General features: G+C 38.8%; 1 protein-coding gene across 5 annotated transcripts in view; it reads right to left on the bottom strand.

Annotated features, from left to right (window-relative positions):
• Window positions 1–17,863, bottom strand: part of Lin7a (lin-7 homolog A (C. elegans)) — a 153,598-nt gene that overhangs the window by 36,577 nt on the left and 99,158 nt on the right. For 3 of the 5 annotated variants that reach the window (XM_006513031.4, XM_006513032.2, NM_001039354.1), the window contains 2 exons: window positions 8,419–8,490; window positions 5,857–6,066 (listed from right to left, as the gene is read on the bottom strand). In XM_006513031.4, the coding sequence (XP_006513094.1) occupies window positions 5,857–6,066; window positions 8,419–8,490 (282 nt within the window). Of the gene's footprint in view, window positions 1–5,856; window positions 6,067–8,266; window positions 8,344–8,418; window positions 8,491–17,863 lie in introns of all 5 variants that reach the window. The other 2 variants (NM_001033223.2, NM_001284329.1) reach the window with 1 other exon arrangement.

The raw sequence follows: 17,863 nt of genomic DNA, 5'->3' as shown, positions 1-17,863 counted from the left end.
CTTGAACATACTGGGCAAATACTTCAGCACTGAGCTACAACTTTAACCACAGGTCTAATTCTTCATTAGTCTTCACAGTACACCTGACAGCGCTCTGCCTAGCTACTTTGAGCTACGACTCTCACCCTTAACTTGGCATAGGCATTTATAAAATGGGAAAAAGGCCAGGTACCAAGATGACTATTTCCCTTCCTTTCCCACATCGTTATTCATTCATCTGTTATGCTCAAAAAGTAATTAGCGATGTGCATACAGTGCACCAACAACTTGATTGAGGTTTGACTATGGAGAGAGGCAAATGTTATTACAGTTGTCCTGCCAGGGGGCTCTGGAAGGATGATTGGATTTCAGAAACTAGACACACCTCTTCTCAATAGGGCATACGACTGAGGTTCTCATGCTTCTGTTTGGTCTTTCTTTCTGTCCTTTGCTTCCTTGCTCCTACCTTTCTCTTGTCCCCACAGTACTAGTCGGCTATCGAGGATGAATGTTTGGGAGTTTCTCCTTTAAAAAATTACAAAATAATTGTAGCTTTATAAAAAAAGGGCAAGGAAATATATAGGGACCTCTCTTGTACCTTTTACCCAGCTTTGCAGCACGCTGACATCTTATAAGACTATAAAATAACATAAACCCCAGGAAATTCATGCTGATGTAGCCAACGAGCTCATTCAGATTTAAGTGGGACTGATTTTTCAAACCATCACATTTTACACTTGATAATCAAATAACATCACAGTAAAGATTGAAGTTTACTTCATGTGTTTATTGTAGGTCTCAGAGTTTATCTGAGTGCAATCACTTGTGTGTGCGTGTGTGTGTGCATGCGCCCATAAATGTCTTCCCCATTTTCTGAGACTGTATTGAGCAACAGATGGGAAAATAATATGAAAATATGCTTAAAAACTATAAGGGACTAAATACAATGAAGTACAGAGTCGCCAACTTTTAATTGTCTCATTTAAGGAAAGAATAGAACCCAGAGACTATAGGTTGTACTAATATTCAGCTCCAGGATATAGGGTGGTCTGTGTTGGACCACTAGTGTTCACTGTGAGACTCAGCAAAAATATCATCCCAATTGATAGACTCCCAGGGGGCGGCACAGATGTGGCAGGGACCTTCGAGCCTGATGCACTATGCACACAGCACCTGCATTTTGAAATACTGAATGGCAGATGGTCTTCTAATCTTTGATGAAAGCACCAGACAATAGGTATATATCCTTTATGGGTGACTCTCCTTCTATTTAGACAGCTTTATGTGTATACAGGGCCTTTATTATGAAAACTGGACTCTGCCTCTCCTGAAACCTCCATGCACTGGGCCTGGCTCTGTTATTTGGGACCTGGCACAACGGGAAGTTGCCTGGAGATCTTATTATTCTCCTGAACTTTCTCTTCTCTGCATCAAATGACTTAAATCCTTTAATAGAGAGCACCCTAGGGAAGCATGCTGAGCTATGGCTACATTCACTAGATCAGACTTCAGCCATGACCACTACATACCACAGTCAACAGGTGGAACAAACACTCTGTTTCATTGCAGCTTTGATATTTAGTCATGCCTCCTTTATTCTGTATAGATATAGCCCCTGGCATCTCAGCGGGACTTCATGAAGAACCTTATTAAGTGAAGCCTATTGTGACAACGATTGGGTTTTTTAAACATCTTGACTCTATCACTAAGTATATTTACTGTCCCTGTTGGATCCACACTGGCTGCAATCCTTAGAAATGGTCCTTGAGAGCACCCTTGCACATAAAAGAGGTGAAAAGGAGACCATTAGACAGCTATAGAATCATACTGCAACACTTTGACCTCCTATTAATGTTAAATTTTAATTCAGCTATTAGGTATTTCGCCAAGGCTTGACATAAGAAGTAGCCACACACAAAAGGACTCTGTTTTTCAATGAGGCTATATAAGGTGATTCAATGTCTCATTCGTAAGAACCCCATGGGAAATTTCTTTTCAAGCCATAAATGATAAAAAAAAAAAAATCCTTCCATGAGAGCTAAGCTGTTATGAGTTTCCTTCTGTTTTGACTTATAAGAAGAACAAGAAGAAAAAATCAATTGCTCAATTGCTGTATCTTTTCTTTATTTCTAGGTATTGATCCCCCCTCCTCTCTCCCTTTATTGTCTTGTATTTCAACTTACTAGTTATGTGTTAAAATGATAAATTTTGGCAGCTATCATGACATTTCCTTTCTAAATATAACCAATATATATACATATATATAAATATAACCAATGTATATAATATGTATATCTAATATATATTAGATATTGAAGATTCTTGTGTTCATAAGATAATTTAATCTTTAACTATGTCAGTAGCTCATTGTTCTCAGAATGCCTGGTAACATAAGGTAGCCACGCCCTTTGGACTACTTCTTTCTAAGACTTTCAGTTTAGAAAAAGTATGTTCTGGACACCTTCCACATGAATCTTTGCAAATGGCACCTTGTTTCGAAGCCTACATAGCAGTCACACAATCATTTGCTAACCTTTTCTTTGGTTTGTTTCTGTTCATTCAACTACAGGGCCTTCAACCCCATTTTATTATAAAATATTTATTTGTAGTAAATACCACAGTTTGTGTGAGATTGTTTCTAGTGAAAGGACCTCTCTACCTAGGAGTTAAAGCCCAGGATTCTCAGATTGCATTAACTATGATTTCTGTGGCTATGGGCAGGGCAGTGAGCCATGTAGTTTCTCATATCAAAATGCCTTGAGATGAGCACCTGATAAAACAGAGACAACTTTCCTTTTGATTTACTTAAAAGTACATATTTTTAATTTCTTAGATTAATCTTTTTTCTTTTTTCTTGGATATTTTATTTATTTATATTTTAAATGTCATCCCCTTTCGTGGTTTCCCCTCCAGAACCCCCCTATCCTATCCTATCCTATCCTATCCTATCTCTCCATGCTTCTATGAGGGTGCTCCCCCACCTGACCACTCTTTCTCCTCCCATTTTCTCTCCCTGAAATCCTCCCTCTACCTCTTTTTCAAATGCACACCCCTCCCCCTTTCACTAATTGTTGCTCCACAGATACATGTGCATATATGATTTACTCTTAAACACTTTAAAATAGATAATTGTTACTCTTGTAGTTTAATAAACCAGGTTAGGGTGCAGGCAGTAATCAAGAACTATGTCTGAAGTAACACCCTAGCTAAGGGTGGGCATTTGTTAGACTGACCTAATGAACAAATGATGTTTTTCTCTTTACCAAACTACGTTGGAAATTGACCTGGTTGAAATTAGTGCCTTGTTAATTAACATGATATGGTTTTTAAACGGAAACAACTGGTAAATGGTAGCTTTTAAGTAGATATGAACTCTAGAGTCTTTGGAAACATAAACAGTATAAAAATCCTATACAAGGGGTTAGTAAGAATGTGGCCATAGGATAAATGGATGCTCCATAGAATTTTGACCCAGGAATATTCTCACCTGACTTAAGTGGATTTTCTACGTTTTTGTTTTGTTTTGTTTTGTTTTGTTTTGTTTTGTCTTGTTTGTTTTGTTTTGTTTTGTTTTGTTTGTTTGTTTGGAACACTGGATGGACAGAGATGGAGCCTACCAGCTTCACAGAAGGGTGGGGATTGCTACTTTCTTATTAATAAGTATTTGCTAGTTTGCATAAAGTATGTGTACAGCAGAGTTTTCTTTAAGGTTTAATAAAAGCAATATCCCTGGCAGTTTAGAAATCTTACTTCACTCTTCTTTTTTTTTTTTTTTTTTTTCAGATTTGCTGGATAGTTTTATTTTATTTTATTTTTTTTTCCATTTTTTATTAGGTATTTAGCTCATTTACATTTCCAATGCTATACCAAAAGTCCCCCTTACCCACCCACCCCCACTCCCCTACCCACCCACTCCCCCCCTTTGGCCCTGGCGTTCCCCTGTACCGGGGCACACAAAGTCTGCGTGTCCAATGGGCCTCTCTTTCCAGTGATGGCCGACTAGGCCATCTTTTGATACATATGCAGCTAGAGTCAAGAGCTCAGGGGTACTGGTTAGTTCATAATGTTGTTCCACCTATAGGGTTGAAGATCCCTTTAGCTCCTTGGGTACTTTCTCTAGCTCCTCCATTGGGAGCCCTGTGATCCATCCATTAGCTGACTGTGAGCATCCACTTCTGTGTTTGCTAGGCCCCGGCATAGTCTCACAAGAGACAGCTACATCTGGGTCCTTTCGATAAAATCTTGCTAGTATATACTTCACTCTTCTTTAGTAATCACAATTACCTATCAAAGGTACATATGACCAAGTGATTGGGTCGATCTTGGTAGGCAGGTTGCTTCACTAATTTTCACCAATGCCCTTATAAGTAGTAACTTTTCTGCCAGCCTGCCTACCTTTTAGAAAGTGGAGCTGCAGTTAGGCACAATTAGTCTGTGACAATATAGATACTGAGCAGTAAAACCAGGTCTGTTTGATTTCATTGTTACATTGCTCCCTGCTGCTTCCCAGGTTCATCACAAGGTCACTGCAGGAATGGATGCCTGATTGTGAAATGCTTAGAGCTCTGCTGCCTGCAGATGTGTGGGTTAAGCAGAGGCTGTTTGCTCCCTTGATAGATAGTTCAAAGCCAATTTACCTATTAGATTGATGATGTCATACATGGCTATGGTTGCTTTGTGCAACTATAATGACTATGCACACATTTGAGTGAATTTTTTTTGCTACTCTTCTTCCTATTTTTAAACCCATTACTCTTTAGATATGCAAAGTGTACTCAGAGAAATCATAAATTAATAACCCAAGGCATAGCTCACTGTGAATCATAATGTTTGACCCTGCTTGGGATCCTCTAGCAGAAAGCTGGGCTCTACAATTTTCATTTGGTACAAGCCTTGAAAAGTAATAGTTATTGAAAGGTCAATAAAATGCTTATCTCAAAGCATTATCTTCTAGAAAAAGTAGAGATAATGGTGATTTGGGGATCGGAGTGATGATATAAAATATTCATGGACTGCTTGTTTTGATGTTCATTAGAGAACAGCAGAGTGCAGTGGATAGCTTTTGTGAATATAAAACTGCTTCTTTTTAAATATGAGCAAATGCAAATAAGATCAAAGAATTCAACCGAAAATTCATACCATGGTTATCAATCAGGTATAGTTTTTCAGATATGATATGTTAGATATTTTGTCTTGAACATGAATCAATGCTGCTACAAAGAACTCAAATCTAGCTTACATACTAAATCTTGTTCCTATTTTTAGACCAAGGGGTAAGTATATTTTGACAAATTCCTGTTTATATTTCTGAAATTTGTGACCTTAGATTTGTTATGTTTGACACAAGTAAGAACCAAGGGAAATACTTAATTTGCTTATTTCTTGGGGTGGTATCTGTGTTGGTGGTATAGTATTTACCTAGCATACACATGGCTCTGGGTTCAATTCCTAGCACTGAGACAAATGAACAAGTGAGCTAACTGATTAAATAGTTAACTAACTAAAACGAAACAAAACCTCAAACTCAACCAGTTATAGGAACTTGGGTGAACATGGCATCAAAATCATATTCTTCCAAACACCCACTTAATAGCAGTATTCTGAGAAGGAAGTTCTATGTGATAATTTCTTGGCATGACTTCCTTATTTCATAACTGTTGATATTTATCATACTTGTGCACGATGAAATGAGATATAAAGATATGAAATTACTGCCTTTATAGGTTTCTATCCATCCAAGTCCTGGAAGCCCTGTGGAGATGGATATAAAATTGCTGTCTGTACTGTAATCTCAACACTGGCTTTAGTAATGGGTTGGGGGTGGGGGAGTGGGAATGTACTTAGGGAGAAAAATCTCTGGGTATTTTATCAACATACCACTCCGTTCACTGATAGCAGCTGGTCCCCTCTTTTGAGGCCTCCATGTCTTTCAGCCACCCCTCCAGGGATGATGCGGGAGATGTAAATCGGGGAATTCTGTTCCTTCCCTCCCATCACATTAAAACCCAGGCCTTCATCAGTCTTTGGCAGTTCAACTACCCGAGGGTGGGAGTGGCCTTCGCTGGCTGCAAAAGCTGCAACTGTTGCCTGAAAAAAAAAAGATGTTCTTTTGGTAATAAAACATGGGAAATAAGGCTAAGTATATGATCTTCAGAAAACAGTGTCTTAGACATCTCTCTAGCATTGTCCTGTTGAAGGAAGGACACAGAATGTCTTCTTTTAGATGTGGTATATGACTCTTTTCTTCAGTAAAGCCTCACCTAGATATTTCTACCTTTGTAAGGCTTATCTCCTACGAAAAATAAAACCAAAAACAATAACTACTTTCAGAGTTCCATCAGTTACATGTAAATCCTGATCAATGACTCCAAATATTTGTATAATACCACCTAGTACAATTATTGAATGCATATTGATCCTGAAGCAGGGGCATACTTTTTCATACTTTTGCTATGGTATACAGTCTAAATTCTTACTTGAACATACATATTCATCAATACTTATTCAATAGACTAATGAGCAAGTTTGTATCCATATGGTCATGGGAACATCTTGCTATTGCTGAGCCACTTGTTTAGTAAATATAAATATTTTTATTTTTTAAATCCAGGATGCCTAGATGAAAATAAAAATTAAAATGAAGTGATAGATTAAAAGATGTTATTGTTATCTGATACCCATATTTTATATTACTATGAGTGGTATCTTATTGGGTCATTTTCTCTCTTAATTCTACACTAACATGTCAGCTAGTACATTGATATGAACGAAATGAATGGCTTGGGGAATTATACCTAGACATACAAAATTTTATTTAATATTGTCCTAGTTTCATTTTAAAATTAACACATTAGCTTCAGGAAATCAACTTACCATCATCAGTTCCCACCCAACAGGAATAAAATAGTAGTTTCAATCAAGCAAAGATTCTCTGCCTGCTTCTTGTATTCCACTTCCATTAGCTTGCCTTAACCACAGTTGATTAGATGTCTAGTATAAAGTGATTTACTCTCAACACTGTGAAAATATTGATTTCCAACTACTGTCCGTTCCTTATCCACACACCGCATTATCACATCAATTTAGCATTATGCTACTGCCTGCGTTTAATGAGAGATAGTGGATGACATGGAAATAATGGCTTGGTTTTAGCTACATGCATTTGCTCATGCAAACCCTGTTGTCATGCAGGGGTTTTAATGGCTGACATGGATGCAATGCAGACAGCCCAGAAACAACCAGAAAAAAATTATTGTGCTATTGCAACATTATGCTGCTATCCTGCTGTTCTACATGAATAAGAAATGAGAATGGCAAAACACTACATAATTCACTTTCCCCTTAATTAAACCGTGTAGGGATCATTTTTTTTCTCTGTGTGTTCCACTTCAGAACAAGCAAAGCATGATGTAATGGTAATCATACCCTCTATTTGCTGGGGTCAGAAAGGAATTAAGAAAAAGAAAGAGAGGAAGAGGAAGAAGGCAGAAGAAGGAGGAGGAAGAAGGGGGAGGAAGAAGGGGGGAGAGAAGAAGAGCAGGAGGAGGGGTAGGGGAAGAGGAAGAAGAGAGAGAAGAAGGAAGAAACTTGCAAGTCAACAGTGTTTAGTTACAGAGTGAAAACTGAGTATATCAGGGGAGAAATCAAACAATAGGTGATAAAGGAGTTGAGTGAACATTTCTGGTTATTCTCAGTGGTTCTCACTTCTTGGCGTTATTACAAAGTTACAAGCCCTTTATGAGGAAAGTAGGGTTCTGTTAAAACATTTCTGTATTTGTAAAATACAAGCTGTGTGTGTGACTTTAGATTACCACTATTGTTTCCTAGTGGTCCATCTTCCGGAAAGATGCTCTTACGATCCTCTTTCTGTATCCGTTCCAATGGGACCTTTGTAGTTTCTGGGTTTGAGCCTTTAAGGAACTAAAGGGGTGACTGCCACAAAGGTGCCAGGCCTTCCGTTGGGTCACTGCCACTGTCAGCAAGTTTACCCATGGCCCAGCTGAGGAAAAAGAAGGTCACTGGCTCAGGGATGTCGGGTGAAAGCCTTGCCATGTTTGACTTACATCAGGGCTTCCGTTCGGCCTATGCAAATGAGTTTCCATGCGCTACATAGGCTATGGGTTCCTTTGCATCCACAGGATGTACCAGAAACCATGTAGAACTCGATACAGTGGAGCAGCAGATTTGCTTGTGCCAAATGGACATTTAGTGATTTTAATGAAATCATTCTCCTTCCTTAAGCTACAGAAGCAGCAGAAAAGATCAGTTTTTCCATTAGGATTTTTACCTGGTGAGTAGTACTGGTTCTAGACTCTGGGCTGCCACTGAGGTCTAAATTCTCTTACAGTGTACACACGAGAATACCTGAAACACACACGCGCACAGTCAATTACTACATCACTGGGGTCGAGAGTTCTTTTAAAGTGACTCAAGTCTTACCTTTGCTGTGGCCCTCGCACGGAATTCAGGGCAGCCATTAACAGTAATCGTTTCATGCATGTATTGATACACCTAAAATAGTCATGTGAAAAAGAAAGAATATGTAAGAATATCATAAGAACATCAATTCTTCCAGTACAGATAGGAGGACAAATTTTCATTTTAGGATGGATGCTTTCTATCACAACAGGTTGATCAAGGATGATCATTCATCCTGATGATTTGGACCAAATATAACTCCTATTTTGTGTGTATATATGGGGACAGGGAAGGCAATTGAAGTTATTTAGAAATTTTTAATCTGTCCATATTTATGGACTACAACAGCCCTTTTATTTCTGATTCTATAAGACTCTATCAATAATTTTAATACTTTTGTATATGTGTATATATATTTATTTCTATATATAAAATATGCTATTAAGTTACATGAATAGTTACTGCTTGAATTTGGTAAAATTTTACATATAATTTTCAAAATTGATATCCCACAAAACTAAGATAATAGTATTTTTACATTGGCTTGAACTTTAACATGCTGGGAGGTGTGTTATTAATGATACACATTTATAATTTTGAACGTTCAGAGCTAAACGTTTTTGTGAGCAAACAAGATACTCAAATAGTCCTGTAAGCACAGAGGCAAAAAAATTGTATTCTAGAGAAACAAGTCAGGTAAGAGGTTTATAAAAATTAATGTATCAGTTTCCATGTGACATTAATAAATTTAAGGTGAAACAGAAAGGATGCTGTGATCTTGGAGACCCGTTAATTTTTCTGTCTAATGGACTGAAGCTGGCACCCTGAGGAACCAAAAGGCTGTCTGACAACATTTTCCATCTTTCTACCAATCTAGAAAATGGGTAAGAAATGTTAACAAAGTATGTTTTTTTTCTTCCCTCCCTCCCTCCCTCCCTCCCTCCCTCCCTCCCTCCCTCCCTCCCTCCCTTCTGTTTTTGAAATAAAACTTTCAAGGGATCTGGCCTATTAACGGCACTCCTTAAACAGCACATAACACAACCAATTAGTGTTTTAGACACAACAATAGAAGCCATTGTTAAAACATAGTCAATAAAATATTTCTTCACAAAAGTCTAGCGAGAAGATCATAAAAATCTTTATTTTGATGATTAAAAACAAAAAATTGCTTCATCTTACAAAAACTAATATATGGGGAGTGGTTTTTAGTGTTATACTTTGAGGAAGATGCTTGACCAAAAGGAAAAAAAACGGTTCAAAATGCTGGACTGTATGCTTATTTTGAAATTATGTAATGAAGTTATAAGATCATGTACTGCATAGAGATTAAAAAGCCCATCTGTAATCATGCTGGAGAATTTTTTTTGGGGGGGAGAGGGGTGAACTATTAATTATTTTCTGAAAGAATCAAGTAGAAAAACTGCCACTAAAGGTCTAAAAGAGTATTACTTTCTTTTCATTATTCATATTTTACATACATGTGTCAAAGCTTCTTTAAAAGGACACAAACTTTGATTAATTCACCATTCAACAACCAATTACTAAGATTTGGGACCAGTGTCTCTCGACGCATTTACCTGGCCCACCTTTTCTCAAAGACATTGGATCGAGCCTCCACCTCTACTAACTCAAAATAACCAGCGGATGTTCCCAGAGGTAAACTAATGCAACGCCCTAGCTCAGAGAGGTAGACAGGCAAGTAAGAACCTATCTTGTAGCTTTGAACCCTGACCAAATCATTCGGATGTTCAGTTTCTATGGGAAATCTACATATGGTAGGAAGAATCAGAAGTGTATTATTCCATAATTCTGCAGGTTCCTAAAATGGCTGCCAAACCATCATCCCTGGAAGTACATTATTTTGCTTCCATGATAGTTCTTCTGCAAATATATTCTAGTTATTTATTTTCATAGCTGATTAAGAGGAGGAACCACTTCTCCCCTGCCTAGCTTCTCTTGTTAATAAACTCTCTCATGTCACAAGTTTGTCCATCCCCAACTCAATACATCTTGCTTAATGTTCCCTGATCATGCACATAGTCTCATAATTATGAGACACCCTTCATTCCAGCAGCCTGGTCAAGTACCTACCTGACCATAGGTCTCTTGTGATTTTGACTATCTTCTGCCTTCAATTAACAAACTAGTCCAGGAATCACTGTGAAGAACCAAACCTCGTCTTCATTTTTAACCTCTCCTGTGCTCCTAGCTCTTGCAAGTTCCATAGTGAACCCTCTAGGTCTTTGTACAGCTCTATAACTTTGACAAAATTATCTCTCTACCTGGCAGGCGTTTGTTTACCAGAGTTTATGAGGATGTTCAAAGACTTAATTCAAGATTTATCTCCCTTGTCAGATGTTTCCCATATCCCTCATAGAGTCCCTGACCTTCTGAACTTGTTGGGGGTCATGCTGATTAGTGACGTCTTTGTTTGCATTCATGGATGTTTATAGAGACCATCACTTGGCAAATAATTAAAAGATTGTCATCAACTGATTACAACAAAAGGTCATTTTTTGTTTGGTAGAAAATGTAAATACTTAATAACTATTGCAAATTAAAAATAATTATCCTCAATATTCAAATTTGAATTTTCAATTAAAAACTGGGATTCCAAAAGGGCAGAACTGCCTAGATAATTGCACAGGCTCTGAAGATTGCTTGGAAACAATCCCTGACTGTCCAGCTTTCCAATTGCATGATGCTGGTCAGCTAAGTGCTTGATTTCCCTGGGGCACAATGTTCTCTATTGGAAAATGGGGCTTAAAATGGTAAGTCTTTTATGAGGACTGGATAAGAAACATAACTGTTTGCCATATGTAGTTAGATAACTGAACGTTTGCTAATAGCACTGCTGTCATGACGTTGCTCATCTTGTTTGACCCTGGGATCTTCAGGGAAAAGTCTCCCAGGATAAACAGTATATGAACAGCTGTAGCTCTCAACAGGGGACCAATGTGTTCTCTGGAGATACTTGACAAAGTCTGCTGCCTTTAAGCAAGTGGTAGCTGCAAATGTACAAGGCACCAATTTTGGGGGGGTTCTGTATCCCCAGCCCTCCCCCCAAAAAATCCACAACTCAAACCAAAAGTGAGGAAGATAGCATTTTAAATTTTCTATAATGCTAGCATACTAAGTGAACTCAATACAGTATTATTGTCTAACTTTTTATTTCTAAAAAGCACAGTAGATTAGGAACGCTTGGTCTTCAAAAGTGAAATAAGGAACAGAGTCTGACGATCCAGTCAGATCAAATCTTTGAGATATTCAGTCAGTTTGATCATCTAACAAACCTCCTGTGATTCTCATTCCCTAAGGGAAAAAAAAGCATCCTTGCATGCCTTTCCTGTCAAGGACAACTATAAATACCTTTGTCTATTTTGAAGAAAGTTGTTAGGGAAAGACACTTATTTTGCCGGATACCCAGAAAGGGTTCTTCATGATAGTTGTTTGTGCTTCAACAAAGAAAAGTGGGGTATTATCCTCTGAATCCCATGTCTCAGATGTTTGATAACTTTGAGCTATGTCATTTGTAGGCAAATTCCATTGGGCGGTGTAGGCCTCATGACTAGGCCAGTGAGATTGTTAGAAGGTCTAGTGCCCTTTTACCTTCTATTTCAACATTAGTGATTTCTTAACTTTGAAATACTCCGAGATCCCAGGAAATTTTGAACATTTAGAACTTTTTCTAAGATGCTAAACATTTAGAGAGGTTAGTTGATTCAATACAGACAAAACAATAGCGGTATGTTGGTTCAAAAAGTGCATTGAAACATGTTCATCTAACACTCCTTTCAAAGTTATTTAGTGTTAGCCAACTGTGTTAAATCATTAAAGATAACAGTCCTCCCTGATGATTAAGGATGTTGAACATTTTTTCAGGTGCTTCTCTGCCATTCGGTATTCCTCAGGTGAGAATTCTTTGTTCAGTTCTGAGCCCCATTTTTTAATGGGGTTATTTGATTTTCTGAAGTCCACCTTCTTGAGTTCTTTATATATGTTGGATATTAGTCCCCTATCTGATTTAGGATAGGTAAAGATCCTTTCCCAATCTGTTGGTGGTCTTTTTGTCTTATTGACGGTGTCTTTTGCCTTGCAGAAGCTTTGGAGTTTCATGAGGTCCTAGGAGTTACAGAGACAAAGTTTGGAGCTGAGACAAAAGATGGACCATCTAGAGACTGCCATATCCAGGGATCCACCCCATAATCAGCTTCCAAAAGCTGACATCATTGCATACACTAGCAAGATTTTGTTGACAGGACCCAGACATAGCTGTCTCTTGTGAGACTATGCCGGGGCCTAGCAAACACATAAGTGGATGCTCACAGTCAGCTATTGGATGGATCACAGGGCTCCCAATGGAAGAGCTAGAGAAAGTACCCAAGGAGCTAAAGGGATCTGCAACCCTATAGGTGTAACAACATTATGAACTAACCAGTACCCCGGAGCTCTTGATTCTAGCTGCATATGTATCAAAAGATGGCCTAGTCGGCCATCACTGGAAAGAGAGGCCCATTGGACATGCAAACTGTATATGCCCCAGTACAGGGGAAAGCCAGGGCGAAAAAAATGGGAATGGGTGGGTAGGGAAGTGGGGGGGAGGGTATGGGGGACTTTGCGGATAGCATTGGAAATGTAATTGAGGAAAATATGTAATAAAAAATATTTAAAAAAGATTACAGTCCTCTTCCAAAACTGAAAACAAAACCAAAAACATGATTTTCATCACAAATTGGCTATTTGATAATTTTCCTTTCCTATTTTTACTTACTTATTCATTTTATGTCCTGATCGATGTCCCCTTCCACAGTTCCTCCCTCCATCCCACTCCTCTTCTTCTTTGAGAGGGTGGAGGCCCTTTGATATCCACCCACTCTGGCACATCAAGTCTCTGTGGGGTTAGGTGCTTCCTCTACTGCTGAGGCCAAACAAGGGTACCTAGCTAGAAGAATGTATTCCACAGATGTGCAACACCTTTAGGAATAGCTTCCATTCCAGTTGTTTGGGATCCACATCTGCTACATATGTGTGTAGGGGAGGGGGTAGGCCGAGGTTCAGTTCATGCTTTTTCTTTGGTTGGTGGTTCAGTCTCTGAGAGCCCCAAGGGTCCAGATTAGTTGGCTCTGTTGTTCTTCCTGTAGAGTTCCTTTCCCCTTTGGGAATACAATCCTTTCCCCTACTTTTACACAAGAGTCTCCAAGCTCCCTCCACTGTTTAGCTGTGGTATGTGCATCACTCTGAGTCAGCTTCTGGGTAGAGCCTCTCAGAAGACAGCCATGATAGACTTCTGTCTGCAAACATAACAGAGTATCATTAATTGTATGAGGGATTGTTGCTTGCTAGGAACACATTGAAGCACATGTCCTGGTGGTATGATGGAGCATCTTTTGAATGTTTGCTCAAGAGCAGTATAGCTGGGTCTTCAGTCAGAACTATTTCTAATTTTCTGAAGAACTACCAGATTTATTTTCAGACTGGTAGTACAAATTTGAAATGCCAGCAGCAATGGAGGAGTGGTCTGCCTGCTCCACATCCCCACAAACGTGTGATGTTGCTTGAGTTTCTTTTCTTACCCATTCTGAGCAGTGTAAGATGGGATCTCAGGCTTGTTTTGATTTGCTTTTCCCTGGTGACTAAGGATGTTGAATATTTCTTGAAGGGCTTCTCAGCCATTTTGAGAAAGAATGCAAGGGGTTATTTCAATCTTCTTGTATCTGGCTTGCTTGGTGACACACTACATGGTTGACTTTAGAGAAGGTTCCATGAGGTGCTGAGAAGAAGGTATATTCTTTTGTTTTTAGGTGAAAGGTTCTGTAGATATCTGTTAAATCCATTTGTTTCACAACATCTGTTAGTTTGTTTCTCTGTTTAGTTTCTGTTTTGATGACCTACTTGTATATTGGCAAGAGTGGGATCTTGAAGTCTCCCACTATTATTTTGTGGAGTTACATATGTGATTCGTGTTTAGTAAAAAATCTTTTATGAATGTGGGTGCCCTTCCACTTGAGGAATAGATGTTCAGAATTGAGGCATCATCTTGGTAGATTTTTTTCCTTTGATGAGAATGAAGTGTCCTTCCACATCTCTTTTGATAACTTTTTGTTAAAAATCTATTTTATTAGATTTTAGAATGGCTACTGCAGCTTGTTTCTTGGGTTCATTTGCTTGGAAAAAAATTTTCCAGCCCTTTACTCTGAGGTTGTGTCTATCTTTGTTGCTGAAGTGTATTTGTTATTTGTAGCAGAATGATGGGTCCGGTTTATATATCCAGTCAGCTAGGCTTTGCCATTTTGTTGGTGAATTGAATCCATAGATGTTGAAAGATATTAATGACCAATGGTTGTTAGGTTGTTAGTTCCTGTTATTTTGTTGCTGGAGGTGGTTCTCTCTTTCTTTCCTTCTCTCTCTCTCTCTCTCTCTCTCTCTCTCTCTCTCTCTCTGTATGTGTGATTCTGTCCCTTTGGTTTTGCTGTGAGGTTATTAATTTCTTGTGTTTTCTTGGATGTAGTTACCTTCCTTGTGTTGGAGTTTTCTTTGTAGTATCCTCTATAGGGCTGGATTAGTGGAAAGATATTTTTTAAACTTGGTTTGATCATGGAATACCTTGGTTTCTTTGTGTATGGTGAATGACAGTTTTGCTGGGTATAGTTGTCTGAGCTGGTGTCTGTGATTTCTTTGGGTTTTAAAGACATTTGTGCAGGATCTTTTGGATTTTAGAGTCTCTGTTCAGAAGGCATATATAATTCTGATAGGTTTGTCTTTATATATTATGTGGCCTTTTCCCTTCCAGCTTTTAATATTCTTTGTTCTGTATATTTAGTGCTTTGATTATTATGTGGTGAGAGGATTTTCTTTTCTGGTCCAATCTATTTGGTGTTCTGTAGGCTTCCTGCATGTTTATAGCCATCTCTTTCTTTAGGTTAGGAAGGTTTTCTTCCAAGATTTTGTTGAAGATGTTTTCTGGCCCTTTGAACTGGGAATGTTCACCCTCTTCTATTACTATTATTTTTTGGTTTGGTATTTTATTTGTGTTCCAAATTTCCTGGATGGTTTAAGTTAGGAACTTTTTATATTTGGCATTTTCTTTAACTAATGTATCAATTTCTTCTCTGCTATCTTCTATGCCTGGAGAAGAGTCTCTCTTCCATTTTTTGTATTCTTTTTTTTTTTTTCCATTTTTTATTAGGTATTTCGCTCATTTACATTTGCAATGCTATACCAAAAGTCCCCCATAGCCACCCACCCCCTCTCCCCTACCCACCCACTCCCCTTTTATGGCCCTGGCGTTCCCCTGTACTGGGGCATATAAAGTTTGCGTGTCCAATGGGCCTCTCTTTCCAGTGATGGCCGACTAGGCCATCTTTTGATGCATATGCAGCTAGAGTCAAGAGCTCCGGGATACTGGTTAGTTCATAATGTTGTTCCACCTATAGGGTTGCAGATCCCTTTAGCTTCTTTGGTACTTTCTCTAGCTCCTTCATTGGGGGCCATGTGATCCATCCAATAGCCGACTGTGAGCATCCACTTCTATGTTTGCTAGGCCCAGGCATACTCTGACAAGAGACAGCTATATCAGGGTCCTTTCAGCATAATCTTGCTAGTGTATGCAATGGTGTCAGCATTTGGAAGCTGATTATGGGATGGATCCCCGGATATGCTAGTGTCTACATGGTCCATCCTTTTATCTCAGCTCCAAACTTTGTCTCTATAACTCCTTCCAAGGGTGTTTTGTTCCCACTTCTAAGGAGGTGCATAGTGTTCACACTTCAGTCTTCATTTCTCTTGAGTTTCATGTGTTTAGGAAATTGTATCTTATATCTTGGGTATCTTAGGTTTTGGGCTAATATCCACTTATCAGTGAGTACATATTGTGTGAGTTCCTTTGTGAATGTGTTACCTCACTCAGGATGATGCCCTCCAGGTCCATCCATTTGGCTAGGAATTTCATAAATTCATTCTTTTTAATAGCTGAGTAGTACTCCATTGTGTAGATGTACCACATTTTCTGTATCCATTCCTCTGTTGAGGGGCATCTGGGTTCCTTCCAGCTTCTGGCTATTATAAATAAGGCTGCTATGAACATAGTGGAGCATGTGTCCTTCTTACCAGTTGGGGCATCTTCTGGATATATGCCCAGGAGAGGTATTGCTGGATCCTCCGGTAGTACTATATCCAGTTTTCTGAGGAACCGCCAGACTGATTTCCATAGTGGTTGTACAAGCCTGCAATCCCACCAACAATGGAGGAGTGTTCCTCTTTCTCCACATCCACGCCAGCATCTGCTGTCACCTGAATTTTTGATCTTAGCCATTCTGACTGGTGTGAGGTGGAATCTCAGGGTTGTTTTGATTTGCATTTCCCTGATGATTAAGGATGTTGAGCATTTTTTCAGGTGCTTCTCTGCCATTCGGTATTCCTCAGGTGAGAATTCTTTGTTCAGTTCTGAGCCCCATTTTTTAATGGGGTTATTTGATTTTCTGAAGTCCACCTTCTTGAGTTCTTTATATATGTTGGATATTAGTCCCCTATCTGATTTAGGATAGGTAAAGATCCTTTCCCAATCTGTTGGTGGTCTTTTTGTCTTATTGACGGTGTCTTTTGCCTTGCAGAAACTTTGGAGTTTCATTAGGTCCCATTTGTCAATTCTCGATCTTACAGAGCAAGCCATTGCTGTTCTGTTCAGGAATTTTTCCCCTGTACCCATATCTTCAAGGGTTTTCCCCACTTTCTCCTCTATAAGTTTCAGTGTCTCTGGTTTTATGTGAAGTTCCTTGATCCACTTAGATTTGACCTTAGTACAAGGAGATAAGTATGGATCGATTCGCATTCTTCTACATGATAACAACCAGTTGTGCCAGCACCAATTGTTGAAAATGCTGTCTTTCTTCCACTGGATGGTTTTAGCTCCCTTGTCGAAGATCAAGTGACCATAGGTGTGTGGGTTCATTTCTGGGTCTTCAATTCTATTCCATTGGTCTACTTGTCTGTCTCTATACCAGTACCATGCAGTTTTTATCACAATTGCCCTGTAGTAAAGCTTTAGGTCAGGCATGGTGATTCCACCAGAGGTTCTTTTATCCTTGAGAAGAGTTTTTGCTATCCTAGGTTTTTTGTTATTCCAGATGAATTTGCAAATTGCTCCTTCTAATTCGTTGAAGAATTGAGTTGGAATTTTGATGGGGATTGCATTGAATCTGTAGATTGCTTTTGGCAAGATAGCCATTTTTACAATGTTGATCCTGCCAATCCATGAGCATGGGAGATCTTTCCATCTTCTGAGATCTTCTTTAATTTCTTTCTTCAGAGACTTGAAGTTTTTATCATACAGATCTTTTACTTCCTTAGTTAGAGTCACGCCGAGATATTTTATATTATTTGTGACTATTGAGAAGGGTGTTGTTTCCCTAATTTCTTTCTCAGCCTGTTTATTCTTTGTGTAGAGAAAGGCCATTGACTTGTTTGAGTT

This window comes from Mus musculus, chromosome 10 (assembly GCF_000001635.26).
Source record: "Mus musculus strain C57BL/6J chromosome 10, GRCm38.p6 C57BL/6J".
Lineage (NCBI taxonomy): Eukaryota > Metazoa > Chordata > Mammalia > Rodentia > Muridae > Mus > Mus musculus.
The sequence above is the reverse complement of the archived record's forward strand: the minus strand, read 5'-3'. Positions and strand labels throughout refer to the sequence as shown.